The sequence below is a fragment of the Sander lucioperca genome, chromosome 16, assembly GCF_008315115.2.
Source record: "Sander lucioperca isolate FBNREF2018 chromosome 16, SLUC_FBN_1.2, whole genome shotgun sequence".
Lineage (NCBI taxonomy): Eukaryota > Metazoa > Chordata > Actinopteri > Perciformes > Percidae > Sander > Sander lucioperca.
The window spans coordinates 5,021,308-5,037,625 of NC_050188.1; the positions used below are offsets into that span (position 1 = coordinate 5,021,308).

Consider the following 16,318-nt stretch of genomic DNA (forward strand, 5'->3'; position numbering starts at 1 on the left):
AATTTGCACATTTAAACATAAAGTTTCAGGAAAACTTAATACAAAAAACTTTATTGTAACGTAAGTGATCAACTGAGAAACTTTGGTGATGATATCTGTTGGCGCATATTTGTTTCTGTGATTGGTCGGTAATTAACGCGTGGCATCGGTGTAGATGCGTGTTTTTGAACTAACATTTGCCAGTCAATAACTTGTTGTCCAAGAGTTCAAACTTAAAGTTGGATATGACAATCTCTTTATTTTAAATAAAAAACAAAACCAATCGAACAAAATAATAGTTCTAATTTTAGCCTTACCACGTTACCATACACCTAACCATGGTCAAAACACTGTGACGTTGTTTTGCGCAACACAGCTGAACCAATTAGGCCACATTTAAATAAACATTTCCCACCCCCAGCTTTACACGCTGGTTGCCAATGAAATGGCTCCAACAATATCTATTAGTTCATTTCTTTTCCCTATTCACCTGCAGTGTGTGAGAACTTTATATTTTTGGATATCTTTGGGTTTTGGAAACAAGCTAATTGACTTGTTCTGGGCTCTGGGAACTTGTGCAAGGTTGTTTTCCACTATTTTGTGGCATTTTTATAGACAAAACGATCTGTGCCCCTTTAATAGACAGGCTACAATTAGGAGTCAGTGATGCATGCAAGTTTGAGGATGATTACAGGTGCATTCTGGTATTGTAAAAAAGCTCTCCCTACCTTCAGTTGTCCAGCTTTGCTGTTCTTGTCCTTAGCTGTTATGTCTTTTACTGTGTAAGTTCATTGAGATCAATACAACCACCGAAGTCAAATTTATTTTATGTGCACAGTATAAAGCTGATTATGAACAACTTGAAGTTAGTTATTGTTGATTGGCCTGCTGATTTGGCCCACTCACCATCACAGACAGCTGTTGCAGCAGTAGTGGCCGTGACCCACAGCTCATACTTTAAACCCCTCTGCACCTGATTGCTGCATTTTGCATCACACATCACATACACTGAGTCATAACTCAAGAACATCATTATGTCCATCGCGAATTGACCTCCATTAATCCACTTAGGAATCATAGAAAAAGATGCTCCTTACAATTTCAGAACCTTCCTGAGAATCATCACAAGTTTTCTTCAGTACCAAAGCTAACTCTGCATACTTTTAATGGTGCCAATTTGATAAAGAGATAAGAAAACAGGGCTCAAGTTTTGCCCCATGGCAACATTATGTTTCCTATTTACAACTCCCAAAACATTATGGGAACTGTTGTTCCAAAACTTGGAGCATGAGTATCCCCCAAATAGAAATAAGATAAATATATAATAAATATATTTCTTTTCATATTGCACTATAAAAAGGTTGTTGGGGGTGGAAGTTTTCGCAGCTTTGTCTGAAGGGGGCCCACTGTGTCAGACTTTAAAATCTGCTCTAAATAACCAAGACTATTCGATTCAATTCAATTCAATTTTATTTATAGTATCAAATCATAACAGGAATTATCTCAAGACACTTTACAGATAGAGTAGGTCTAGACCACACTCTATAATATACAAAAGACCCAACAATTCCAGTAATTCCTCCAAGAGCAAGCATTTTAGTGTGACAGTGGCGAGGAAAAACTCCCTTTTAGGAAGAAACCTTTCCTTGGAAGAAAGCAGTACCAATGAAATCACCGAAAACTGCTGAGAGCCAGATTTCTGAATGATCCACAGTATCGGTGATACAGCTGCTGTTTTAAATTAAAATTGTATTATGTTGTGAGCATCACAAATGGAATTCCCCTTATCTCCATTGCATTGGGGTGGCAGCAGAAATATTACACAGATATCTCAAAACACTGGCACATACAACCAAAAATATCTACATCCCTACATACCATTGCGTGTGAGAAAATGTTGTTTTATAATTTGGGTGAACTCGCCCTTTTAAAAGACGCCAGTTTCAGCCCCGGATATGGATAGCTGTTCAAATATGAACCTGTATGAGTTGAACTCCACCATATTTCTTTTTTTTAACTTGCTACATGAGGTGTTCTTCCACATAGAGAATGTGAATTTGTTATTGTAGCCAATATTGTGATTTGGTTTCGTAGCTTACCTGTACACAGTTATGGTAACCTGGCTGTAATATCAACAGCTGCCAGACATGAATATATTAAGCTTAGAGTCAGAGTCAAGGCAAGTTCCCCAGGGACTCCAGCATCAACATTGCATATTTAGCAGCTAGAAGGAGAGAGGAGGTGGCCCGCGTTGCAAAATTGCCCCAGCAGCCCAAACCTAACCACATGTGACAGGTTTATTCAGAGGTTGCAATTCAAATGTGTGGAGGTCGTGGAGAATGACTCCTGGACCAGCTGTTTCCCATCATTGTCACAGTTGTAAACTGCATCCCCCGACACCTGCACCTGTGCATCTGGGTGAAGAAAAAAACACCCCCAACATCTGCCGGATGATAAATCTAAACACATCTCTGCAAATTAGAGGCTGAATGAGTTTGACTCTGTCTTATCTGAATACCATCCCAGGACAAGTGTTCTCCATCGGCCCCTGACAAATAGGCTCTTGTGTTCATCAATGAAATGACAAAGAAATGTTTCTTGTTTACATTTGTTGCCTTCATTTATCACTGCTTAACATTTGCCCATATACATGTTCCCATCATTCTCTTTTTCCTGCGCGGCATCGCCACGGGCCAAAACATTTGTTCAGCTGGAGGCGATTTGTTTCTCTCTCTTGTTCACACTTAAAACGCCAGCCCTGGGTTACCTGGGTGATTTTGTCATGATGACTCACAGGGGGTAGACACTAGCTTTGTCTGGATGGTTTTTTTCTTACAAAATCTACCTCTGTTAACGCTGTTTGTATATCAGTATCAAATTACTCTGAATCCAATTGTTACCAAACAAAATCACAGAAATGTTATTATGCTGTGATCCAGTCTTGGCAGCCCCATCAGTCTTAAATGGTTGCTATGAACGCCGCCAAATCTCATTTCACGTAATTCTTTAGGTGCATTGAGAGCTCTGTCTTACCTACTGCTAATCCCATTGAAGAACGATTAGACATGATGTAATTCCCATTTTAGAAATGAGGCTGCATGTCATCTTTTTTTGTGCTACTTCGTTGTGAAATCTGAGGAGGCTAATCAAAGTAGCAGAACTTCTCTTTCATGCTAAATCTAGAGCTTTATCTATGTGTGGTTGTTTTTGTTCACACAGAAGCTTAATTCCTCTGGGTGAGAAGACCATGAAATGTGCAATACACGTGGGTTGGTATTGTTTATGTTACATCCTCTGGATACAGAAATCCGTTCTGAGCACTTTGTGTCCTGGCTGACTGTTATGGCCTTAAAAAAAAAACATCCCCCGCTTTGCATGTCCAGCAGTTTTGAGAGCCAAGCATTGTTAATTGAATTGTGTTCTCTATGGTGCTGCACATGTAGCAGTTTCAATCTAAATTGGGTGTAATGGTTAGGAAATATGTCAGATACAAGAAGCTACATCCAACTGGTGTGGCAGACAAGACAAGTGATGAAGATTAGATTGAAACCTATTCACATGGGACAAAACCTGTGATTTGGTGTAATTGCAGAGAAAATGAATTCATTTCTATCTCTTGCAAATGTGAATCATCTGTAATTTCCACTACAAGTTAGACATTTCAGTAAGCATTCTAGTAATTCTTGTATTTGTGCAGCTGTAATTTGTTTTGTAAGTTTTTTAAGTGTCTGTTTGGAACAGGCCGATTGCCTGGTTCCCAGTATTGAACTTGTTAAACGTTATACCTGCTAACCATCAGTGTAACATTGTCATTGTGAGCATGTTAGCATGCTGATGTTACCATTTACTTCAAAGAATGACTCTGACTCTTAAGGCCTTTTGCACACCAAGTAAAAAATTTCCGTCGCACGTTTCAAAATAAGTACAAACTCATGTTGTGTCAATCACGTTTATCCACCGGCTCCGAAATCAATCAACATCCGTCAATAAAGGTTTTCGGAATAGGTTTGATTGATTGATCGATTTGGTCACATGACTTGCGAGAGCAAATCAGTCTGCACTCCGCAGAGAAAGCATCAACTTAGCACGCTAACGCTACGTCGTACCTTGAGCAGATTTCTGTCATTCAAACAACTCTGAGTTGTAGTTTAAAACTTTTACAGCCATTTTAATAAAATGAAGGGTTTTATTCGGGCTCGAGTCCATACATGCAGTTAATGAATACAGGCACACAGAACTCAAGGCTCGGTTAGCAACGATTAGCTCTGATTAGCGGTTATCTCCGGTTAGCAGTTAGCCAGCTCCGTTATAAAGATATGAGTGGAGGAGCTGCCACTGAGAGGGGTAACAAGCAGACTGATAAATGACGTTCGGGGAGCTTTCACAGCAGCGTGGCCGCGGTGTTTCAACAGTTTTATTAGTACAGTTAATCCTACGGCAAGAACACCAGCAACTAGCTAACGCAACGATAGCCTCTCTGAACAACTGCACACGGCAGCACTTAACTTCACGAGGGGGAGGGGCTGGAGGCAGCTCCTCTCTGTGAACTGTAAAAAAAATACACTGTTGTGTGTGTGTGTGTGTGTGTGTGTAAATATATATATATATATATACTATATTTTTACTTATTTAACTGTCTAGTGTGTAATTGTGCGTTGTTCATACTATAAAATGATTTATTGTTTGTCTTTGTTGAATAATACAGAAGACAAAGAGCTTAAAAAAATAATTGAATATCGAATCGCAATATTTGGGAAAAAAATCGCAATTAGATTATTTTCAAAAATCGTTCAGCCCTACCTTGTAGAACCCCATATATGGTAATCCCATTACTGTATATGGCCGCCTCGCAAGAACAAAGTGCTCCTTACTAACCCTCTGGTCAGCCCGCTGGTCAGCCATGGCCATTCTGTGTAGAGTTTTATTTTTCTCCCAGTGCCTGCATTAATCTGCACAGGGAAAGCAAGAACAGATGAGTACAGCTACTGTAGTTGCATCAGAGGCAGATGTTGAATTTTGTTTTCCAGTGCAGGGGTTTCTGCAGGGCTAATTCATTAATGCCCAAGATCAAAACCAAGCTAAGATATTTGTCAAGTGTAACACAGGGTAGAGATACTTCAACTTGATGCATGGGCCAACTTTTTGGCATCCTCAATCTGATAGCTTGAGTAGTATTTCTACCCCTGCAGTGGAAAAGCTTCAGCAAATTCCAGTCTATTCAGCGTTCTGAAATATGCTGGCAGGAAGAGCCGAATAAATGACACAGCTTTTAGACATTTTGAGACCAAGACAGATGACCGAGGGTTACAGATCCTTGATTATTTGTTTTCTTTGAACAATATCATGGCGTCTTATTTTGCTTTTAGCGGTAAGAAGTTAAGAGCAGTGTGTGGCACAGCTGTGCGGAGGCGAGACTTTTTTCTTTGAACAGATGGTATCGTGCTAAAGTCGTCTGGGAAGAACAAGGCATTTCTTCTTCTTTTGATTTGCTTAATTTCCTCGCTTTGTTGTTTGCATTGGTGACACCTTTGGGGATTTAGCACAGGATGTGCACTTCATAATGTGAGGACAGTGTGTTGTTGAACTCATTTGGATTTAGTACAGTGTGCAGGGAACAAATCCAGCGCCTGAAAAGCCTGCTCTGGGTGTCAGCGGCATCCTATCGGTTACAGTGGTATTGTAGAGCACAGTGGAGCAGCTGTGATACTGCTGTTGTAACATGCAGTGCCAGGCCCTCTGTTAGTCTTCAGTGGCCTCAGAGGCCAGTTCTTATCTTTTAACAACACGCCTCTCAGCCATCCACTGGCATACAAATGAAACACTCACTTAGGGGCTGCTCTCTCTCTCTGCCCTGTCTCTGTCTCCACTCCCCTCTTCCAACCTCTCGCTGTCACACTAATCCTGTTTAGTGTCGGAAACACAGCGCTGTTGCAGTATTGTTGTGCTATTGTGCTCTCGGAGATATTTTGAGTAAATGGTATATCAATAGAAACACATCGGATATTATAATAGCTTCAATCACGCTATCATCACAGTCCGCTTTCCTTTTTAAAGCTGTTTTTCCTCGCGTCAGACACCAAAGAAAAGAACCATTTGCAATGTGCCAGTGTGATTTATAAACCAGAGAATGTTTCTCCTCTCAGCTCGCTTGTAACTCAATTATAGAGGAGCAGCTCTAATAAATGGCAATAACATGCCATTGTTAAAGTTTAATATGGTCCTTAATACCAGGCCGTGTTGTCCAATGTGAGTGGACAGCACCTAGAGAGAGCCTGTGTTTGTTTGACCCATCCATCCACCCCAACCTCCTACCTTTGCGGACTTTGGCGCTTCTGTTACTATTTATTATAAACGTACTGAGAGAACGATTCCTCAAAACTTTGACCCTTTTCACATTTGCTTGCTACTTGAAAATCTAATGGAAGACTTTCTACGAAATCTGTATTGGATATTCATTGTCCCCAGAGGATGAATTTCAATGTAATACTGACTCCCCGAAATGTGCCTCTAGTCCAGTTATCTAATGCCAGAATTCAGACGTTTTCACAAGAAATATCAGAGGCGCCACCCTCTGGCCAAACGGCCAAATGTGCGTGCAAGATTTCCTCTAATTAATTTGGCTGATTGAGGGGATGCACATTTTTTATTTGAATGACCCTTTGGTGTTTATCCGGTCAACAGTATGGTTATTTTGTCACACTTTAATACTGTGGTGTGTAATAAGGCATAATTGCAGCCTTTAGGGTTCTCTAGCAGGGCTTTTGAGTTGAAGGCAGTGGTAAACGAGCCAGTATTACCATATTTACCATATAGTTTTGTCGCAATGACATAATCTCATGATATCAGCCTGATGTGGTTATAATTTGAATTTTAGACTGATATTTTTTTTCCTACTGTAAACTATTGCAACAATGCAAGGAGCTTCTTAGCACCTCTAAGAAGCAACTGTCAAACAAAGTCCTACCGTTTTCTGGACAGCCTCTAGACAGGATACACAAGAGGTTGGCGGTTGGCGGCCTGATCCCCGGCTCCTCCTGTCAGAGTTTGACATTAAAAGCTAAAAGAACATAGTATTTCGTAATTTTTCTTTCTTTTTAACATTAGTAACATTTCCACCCAGCGCAATGCTTGCCTCAGACTGAACCAGCAAAGTTTATTTATCAGGCGTCATCTAGAGACATACAGTACATATATGTATTTTGTTACATTTCTTTGCATCACTGGATGGATAATGCAACTTGAATCATGAACAGAATACCAGGTTTTCTAAAAGTAAGGAAAACTACACAAAAGACATCCAACATATATATAATAATGTATGTTTAAAAAAAATGTCACATTTAATTGTTATTTCTTATGCAAAAGGAAATTAAAATGTTAAGCCATTTTTAGAAAGAAATAAGAAAGAACATTTAAAAGGTGTAGGAGAGACATTTCCTCTCTGCTGCGTCTCAATGGGGAACTGAAACTTGTTCCACTGATCTGAAATAACTCTGTAATAAACTGTGATATAAGTTCATGATATCAGTGTCTTATGACAGTGTCTTATACTGTATGTATGGCCCACGCAGCTCATTATTTTTTATTAGTTGCACCTTTTTAGTATGTTACTGCCAGTATTTCATGATACCACTGCAACACTTACAATACTCAGCCCTAAAAGCAATCAAATCTCTGTTTCTCACATCAAGTTATATAACTCTGCAGCCAAGATGTGTAGTCCTTAGACTTGATTCATTTCTGAAGGTCACTTCCCATTTATTGTGCTGCTGAACTAGAAGCTTTGTGCCTGGCTGCTAATTGACTTGATTGTGTTGATTTATTTTGGGATGATGAACTGTACAAGACGCATTGTGAAAAGACTTCCTTTCTCCCTTTTCACTAGGCCCTGTTCCCAAAATGAATACTGTTTTGTGTCTGCTTAATCCTTAATTCCAGTGTAATGTTGTAGGTTATTGTGTTGCTCTCTAGCTTAATTGAGGAGAGTGCATGCAGGTTTACCTCATTAGGTCCTTTCTGTAGGGAGGGGCTGTGCAATCCTAAAGTGTAGACAATAGGTAAAACTGTTTTTGCAGCAATTGACATTTTGATATTATGTTGGTGCTTGTGGTTGTGTAAGCGTGTGTGTGTGTGTGTGTGTGTGTGTGTGTGTGTGTGTGTGTGTGTGTGTGTGTGTGTGTGTGTGTGTGTGTGTGTATATATATATATATATATATATAAGGAAAGGAATGGGCAGCTTGCAGAGAGGTTGCTGTTTCGTTAGTTTGAGGGTATTTTGCCCTAAGTGAATTTTTTTGGTTTGAGTATGTTGTGGTGTCGTTTTGTTAATAAATACACAAATTGTGCACTTTAAAAGCCTCCTCTCTAGTCTTCAATCATGACACGCATACATTGTTTTTCCTGTATTAGAAGTCATGTTTCACCAATATGCTATATATTATTCATTATTATTTCATTTTCTTTGACCTATAATAGGTGTATGAAGGTAACATAATGACTGTTCCCTTTATTGACCTTATTTAGTTTGCAAATGGCATGCGTAGTAATTTAGGCTGTGTATCACCACGGATTTCCCGATTCGATTCCGATTCAATGTTGGTTTGGGATATTTCAGTTGCAAAACAAATTTTGCTTTGATGTGAAAGAGATTCTACAATCGTACAAGGTTCCCTCTAACCTGGTGCATTATTAAAAGTAGAAATTGACCCCAAGGCAGTAACATTAATACACTTTTTATGTAACATGAACACACTACAGCAGTCAACGCAATAAAGTGGAGCTCTACTGACTCTAGAGCAGGGGTATTCAAATTAAATTGCAAGAGCTCCAGTAAGTCAACCCTCCGCCCCCGCAGAAGTCCGAAGAATTCCATACCTACAAATATAAACGATATACTAATAATACTAATTCTAATACTAAAGGAATCAGTTTAGTCAACATCTTTAAACTCAAAGAGGCACAAATACACTGCCTATTATGAACAAACATACAGTATGATGAAATAAAAAGTGCCATAAATCCGTCGGATCTAAATTTGCTTTGTAAATATTCCTTTCAGTCGATAAAAATAAAGCCTCCTCAAAAGGAAAACTAAATTAAGTGCTCTTTTAGGCTGATCTGAGCTTAATAATCACATAAAGATAGAAGTACAAGCTTCCTAGCTTAAAAAAGGCAAACATGCAGTGCCTATATTGAACAAACATATGATGAATGGAAAAACAAACACACATACAGTATGCCCGCTGTGAGAGAGTGAGACAGGACTCATACAGATCGCTCTCATTGGGCTTTGGGCACATTGCTTTTCAGTGTCCTGACCTCAGACTATTGTGGCTAAGTTTTCTCCTATAGTGTCCATGTCTAGTTTCATAGTGGCGTTTAATAATTCCACTTTTGACAATCGCAACAGACTTGTGCAAATGAGGCACACCGGCCTCGTAGAAATCATAGCAGGAAGATGAAACGCATACTTTTCTGTCCGCTCATCTCGGAAGATTCGGTTTTCACTGTCAACTTTTCTATATTTTGATAATGCCATGTTCTTTTATTATGTTGTGTAGTACCTCGGTCAGCTCGCGTCTCTCCCGCATGTTTTTGCAACCTAGCAACGGCAACAAACAGTCACAGGCCTCGTTCTGCCTGTTAAAAATTCCGGTAACACTGTCATGAACACATGACACTGTCATGACACATGAACCCTAACCCTAACCCTAACCCTAACCTGTCATGACAAAAACCGAATGACAGTTACTAAAAGAAGCGTTATGTCATAAACGTTTATGACTTGTTTATAATGTTTATGACACGTTCATGACAGTGTCATGTCACTCTTATGTAGATACCTTCAAGTAAAGTCTAACCAAAATTCCTTTATTGACAAGATAAATAAATATAATTTATATACATTTCCCAGTAGAGTATTGAGTGACATTTCATTCAGATATCTTGAGTAAGAGGTCAAGGGACTCCTTTTAAAATGGCCTTGCCAGTTTTTCCCTCGCCTATCTTTGGAGCTTTTTTTTTAACCCCCTTCCCAAAAAGCATGACATAGTTGGTACCAATGGATTCTTTCTGTCTTTTTGCTTCATATGATACAGGAAGAGATCAATTCTAGATTTTATTTATTTCAATTCATTGAAACAAGCGGAGCATTGATTTTTTTAGGAGAAGTCAGTATGGAATACCCAGTGGAGACACTCAGCTCGTACAGGTTTTGACTGTCCTGATGTTTTTATGCTCAAAGAAACGATTTTACTTGACAGCTGTGGCTGCCTGCACAATCACAGCTACATGGTTTTACTATTTGTCTTCCTGTCGAGATTCTTGCCATCCAATATTTATAACCACACCTGTTTATTCCAGCCTGCAGTAGGGACTGTATAATAGAGACCCTTTTTGAAAAGATTGAAATAGAACGATCCCCAGAGATTTGAGACAATAACAGGTCATTTTAATTTCAAATGGGATGACGTTTCTAGCAGTGCACAGACTTACTTCAGCACATGCCTTTTAGTTCAAGCTATTTCAGCTTCAAAGACTTTAGTTGTGGCTTTGAGCAAAGTGTGTGTGTTGCATTGTTATTTTGTCTACCATTTTAAAATGCTAAAGTATTAACAATTCACAGATAAAATACAGCTTATTGTAATCTGATGCCCATACTGTGTATAGGAAAAATGTCAGCTGCTTGAAAGAAAACATAGTTGCTATTTTTTCCTCACCAAGACCAGCTAAGACCTGGTTCTTCTGTCAGATAACTCCTCAGAATAAAAGTGATGATTATAAATATCCATCAAGCAGACCATAAATATTATTTTATCAATATATTGATCCTTACAGTATCTGTACTAATACTCCTTGGGCGCACTGTGCTCAGTGTGCCATATATTTATGTATTTGCAAAGTAATCATGGCATGCTGTACTGTTAATTGTTGTTGGAAAAACAAGTGTTCTTCTCCAGACGGTGAGAGTAGCGACTCAATATATTTTCACCAACTTGAGTTGGGCAAAGTGGACGGGCTGCACTGACAGAAGGGCAGCAGTGTAGGGTTTGGCAAAATGTTAAAATATTTACAAAATGTCAAGAAAGATAAAAAATATTTACCTTTTTTCCTTATTAAACAGAAAAATACAACCTTCTGAATTCAATTTTCTCTATTTCACCGAACTAATACTAGCCTTATTGCCTTGTTATCACAAAACACACTGCATTCAAACTCGACAGGCAAAAAATAAAAAACACCAAAACCGTCTTGGTTTGTCTGTCCACTGTTCCAACGATCAACAACTCTGGTTTGGTTGAAATAACCCCTAAATTCACCTAGTTGGATGTGAAAATATACCGGCTCTACACGCTGTTCAGTTGCAAGCGGCTCTCACCAAAAAAACACCCAAGAAAAAAACACTGCCAATGTACTCAGCCAATCGTTGCTTGCCAATATATTCATCTCATCGCCCAACCCTAAAGCAGTGGCTCTGCTCAGAAAACCAAAAACACTACAAATATATGAAATGTCCCTTTAGTTGCCTAGTGTTACCCCTGGTACAGACAACAACCATGACACACAAATGCATAGCACTAGCTGGGTAAAGTTAAACCACTTTTCAGATAAATTAATTATAAACCTCTAACACAACACAAATGGAGCAGAATAACCTTCACAATTGTAATATTTATTGTATAGCTTGATTGCATTACATTGGGCAGTAGCATAGCAGTAAAGTATATATATATATATATATATATATATATATATATATATATATTTTTTTTTTTAAATAACTATTATTCCAGGACTACAAGCAGAACTACAAGTATTCCCAAGGTTCAAAATTCAAATCAATCTTCTTCCTCCTGATGTTATTTAGATTCCATGTCCACAATCTTCTCTCACCCTGCAAGGGAATTATTTCATCTTTTAGTTTTATTGGGCAGAAAAAGGCTATGACAGGAAATTGCAAATCAAAGTCTACAGTTTGAGCTACTCTTTTGAAAAGTGCTTTTAATTCATTCCTTTAGATAAGACTTTTTCAGAACCGCTGCTTTTACCGTTTTTTTAACAAAGTGTTCAAGGGGTTTAATATTGTCAAAAGTACAGTTGTTGACTAAACTTAGTCCTTGCATTAGCATGGGGAATTGTTGACTTTGGAAAAGCTCTTGTAACTGCAGAATTAGAAATGCAAGGAGGGACTTAAATTCCCCTCGAGCTACCTCTGTAGACAAATAAAAGGACCTCCACAAAAACCAACAGACCTCCCCCTCACACGCAAACAACAAAGGAAATACAAACAAGTCTTGAAAGCCACCCAATGGGATGACCAAGGAGAGGTTTGAGCATATAAAAGTGATTCTTAAAATGCACCTGCCAGGTTTCCCACACAGTGTAAGAAAACAAATATCGACAACTGTTGCACCAAATATTTCACCCAGAAACAAGGAAGTATTACCACATCCGGGTCTCTTTGTTAAGAGTACTTCCTTCATACAGTACATACTTTTTTCTCATACCATTTCTGGAGGATTAAAGATAAAAGAGTCAATTCAAATGCTGTCATTTGACAAATGCATGTTTCTAATCAGGAATTAGGGCCTTAATAATAATATGGATTTGATGAGCATTTTCTTCGGGTGCTACATCTTAACAGACATTCATTTCAAGCATGCAAATCAGGGGGATGGAATTAGCCAAGAAGTGTGTGGGGGATGAGAGATGTGTCGCTAGGGGTCGGCGCCTTTTGTGGAACATAAGTCCCATTTATCCCAAATTAGGACGGGTGCGGCACTGGTTCGCTTTGATGTTCCTCTTGGCGGGAGCCTGGGTGGAGTGCAGAAGGGGGAACGGGGCAGATTGCTGGAGCACTAACAGATGTTCAAGGCTCATCCTTTGAGGTGGTGATGAAACGTTGCCACAGCGAGAGTCTTTACATCCCACTGTCAGTCAGTTGACACAGAGACAAGGGCAGGGCTTCAGTTGCTACTTTAATGGTGCTGCATATGGGCTGTTATACCAACAGCAGCAGATTGACCTATATCTGTACTAAGTTGAAAGCTTCAGTGCATTGCAATGTGTCGTTAAAAAACAACTACCCTGTAAGCATTTTATGGCGTTTTAAAAGATGCTGAAATTGTTGTAAACCAATTTCAGAAAGGTATTTAGGTCACAACTTAAATGTTCCATATCGTCAATGGTGAGATTTCCATGTCTTTTTTGAATACTGTGAAAGTATCAAATAATATGCAGAAATGCCGAGAGTGCAGATGTAAAAGACCTGGATACACTGACCAATCAGAGCAGACTGGGCTTTTTCAGTAGGGGGTCTTAAAGAGACAGGCGCTAAAACGGAGCGTTTCAGACAGAGGGTGAATATAGGTATATTCAGAAAGAACAACATTACATAATGTAAACCTGTTCTAGTAGAATCCCAAATTAGTATGAACCTGAAAATGTTCTTAATATGGAACAATGGAGCACACAGCAGCTCTAATCCAACGTATGTCTTCTCACGCTCTTCGCTTTACATTTCAACAGGTTTATACTGTTGCACAAGTTGTCATATCAACGTCTCTTCAATGTCAAAATATTTCCTGTAATAATTTTTTTTGTTCTGCAACTCATCTGACTGGTTGCATTTTGTCTCTGTTACTTCAGGAATATGACGACGACTACGGAACAGCTTACGATGACCAAGGATATGAATCGTATGACAACAACTACAGTAATCAAGGACAAAAGTAAGTTCTGCTATTTTATCCAAAGTGCCCTTACTATTAGGCATTTAACAGCACAGTAGTGCCAAGAATCATGTTCATGTTGGACATTTCTGCACCATACAATTCACACACATGTTCTAGGTTGAGAGCCAGTAGAGGAAGCAGCCTCTCTTGCCGTATGTAGAGAGGTGGGAAGTGTTTGGGTCAAGCACATTCCACTTTCATTCTACAAATTGAAAGTCATTGACTTACTTTTAAAGCTGCACTAATCAATATTTTTACATTACTAATACTACTACTACTAGAGAATCACAAATTGTTAACTACGGCTGTGTGATAATGTATGGATGACAATTGGTGTTTTCCCGAAAATATTTTGTAAATACATTTTTTGATAATCATCAGTAATGTGGATATAATGACTAAGTGGATAAAGGCAAAAAATAGAAGAGTTAGAACAGTCTGGTAAGTCCAGGAGTCTTACCAGAGGTAAGTCATGTATGCTCATTTAGAGCCCTGTTTGAAACTCGAAAGAACACTTTTTGTTAATGAGGTATTTTGTGAAGTGTGAAATATTTTAACTGACCTCTAAAGTTGTCTTTTAAGATTACTAAAAAAAAGTGGATTTCAAAGCTATAGTGCGTAGTTTCTGTCTCCCCCCATGACGAATTCTAAGTAATGACAACAACACTGTCGGCGCAGCCACATGACGCAAGCCTTTAGTTAGTTTAGTTAGTTATTTTAGTCCTTCTGCTGAACGTGTCAGTATTTTCTTAGCAGTACAATCACTGACTGAAACATTTTGTGGGCGCTTCTTCGGGTTTTCAGTCATGCCTTCACCAGTTGCAGCAGTCCTTTTCGTCTCCAAAGCTGAACTCTGCTGTTTCCTATCTCAGTAGTGACGTAAAACGCATCCCTCGAACGTTGCCGGACAACACCATTTTGTAAACATAGCCATACTGAGAAATCCAGAAAGAGTTGTGTGGAGCTGATAGTCTTTATTAGCTTTGTAGCAACTTGGCAATGGCTTGAATGTAACGGACGTTCTTTAAAATAAAATAGTGGTGCACTATAGCTTTAACAATCAGATTTCGGAGATTTAAAAAAGATTGGATGCATAGCAGTATCTCTAAATCACGCATTGTCAGCCGACTCAGTGACATATCACATTAATTGCAGCTCATTACGTTAAAGGCATTACCTTTGTTTTAATCACCCTTTAAAATGTCTAGCCAAAGGGGCATTTTGCGCTATGTGTTTCTCATGTCAATGCAAAATAAACAGTCTTAGTGGTACGTTGCTCCATTTACCAGAGGGTCCTGCACGGCTAACTGCAGAATATTGATTTTCTTACATCCAGGGAGCTATCACACTCTCCAAGCCGCACAAGGTCAAAGGCTTTCTCTTTGGTTTGTTGGTGTCCCACTGTATTCCATCAGCACACAGTGTGCTACATTTTTGTATGCCTGACTCTGCCACTTCAAAAAAAAGAGTGATTGTTGCCACATTTAGTGTGTCAAAAATTGGATTGCATTGGCAGCAGCTGGAAAAGATGAAAACAGACGAGAGAAGAAAGAAGAACATTCATCTGTCCTTTGGCTTTTGTGAGCACGGTGGTCGATGTTTTCTTTTGTGGAGGTGTCAGGATGTATGTCACCCAGGCGTCATCCATCTTTTGTGCTATCTTTTTTTTTTTTTTTTTTTTTTTGGGGGGGTGCTTTTCACACACACACGTGCACACACACTCCTCTCCCTCTCTGACACGCCGAGGGATGTATCTTGGAAGTGTTTTTGGTCGGGTGTAGGGATGCTCACTGGGGGGGGGAACACAGGTCCGCCTCAGGAATCTGCAGCTATTTGTTTTGTAAGCAGCCTTGTGAATAATGTTGGGGGTGTTTTGGTGATGGTGGCTGGAGCAGGGGGTGGTGGCACAGAAGAAAAATGGACTCCTTCATGTAAAGGCTTGAGGCTGGGTCGACTCAAAGAGATTTTCATGTCTGTTATGTGGTGGGAAACAAAGCAACTAATAGGGCCCAGACATGGAAGCCTGTGCCTCCGGAGACAGCTGATTCACTTACTTCTTCTCTTGTTTCTGTGTCCTGGATTGGGTTGAAAAGTTGCTGTTACTGCAGGCTGACATTGTGCATGTTTACAACATAAGCTTTCTGCAGTATTTCTGGGATTCGGGCCAGCCTTGGATTGATTATGGACATTTGTCCATACATATAAAACATATTGTGTGGCTTGTTCTCTTTGTTTGTCCTTTCTTTTATGGCTGCTTGATTACGGCAAAAATCATAATCACGATTATTTTGGTCAATACTGAGATCATGATTATTTAACACGATTACTCATTGACTTGGAAACATGGTGCATATGTTGAACTTTGATTTTCTTGACGTTTCAATATAATTCAACTGAAAATCAAATACAAGAATGTAAAAAAAGAAAATGAGATGAATAATATATATATATATATATATATATATATATATATATATGTATATATATATATATATATATATATATATATATACACATTTGAATAAATAATATATGAATAATAAATAAAAATCCATTAGATCAAAGTAAATAAGATCAACTGTGTTGTAACATTAGAACACTTCCAC

General features: G+C 38.9%; 1 protein-coding gene across 3 annotated transcripts in view; it reads left to right on the top strand.

Annotated features, from left to right (window-relative positions):
• The window catches only part of khdrbs3 (KH domain containing, RNA binding, signal transduction associated 3), a 124,431-nt gene that overhangs the window by 87,928 nt on the left and 20,185 nt on the right, over window positions 1–16,318 (top strand). For all 3 annotated transcript variants that reach the window (XR_004102901.2, XM_031287197.2, XM_035993229.1), the window contains exon 7: window positions 13,627–13,709. Coding sequence is in view for 2 of the 3 variants with exons in the window: in XM_031287197.2 (XP_031143057.1) it covers window positions 13,627–13,709 (83 nt within the window). In the remaining variant the exon portion in view is untranslated. The remainder of the gene's footprint in view (window positions 1–13,626; window positions 13,710–16,318) is intronic.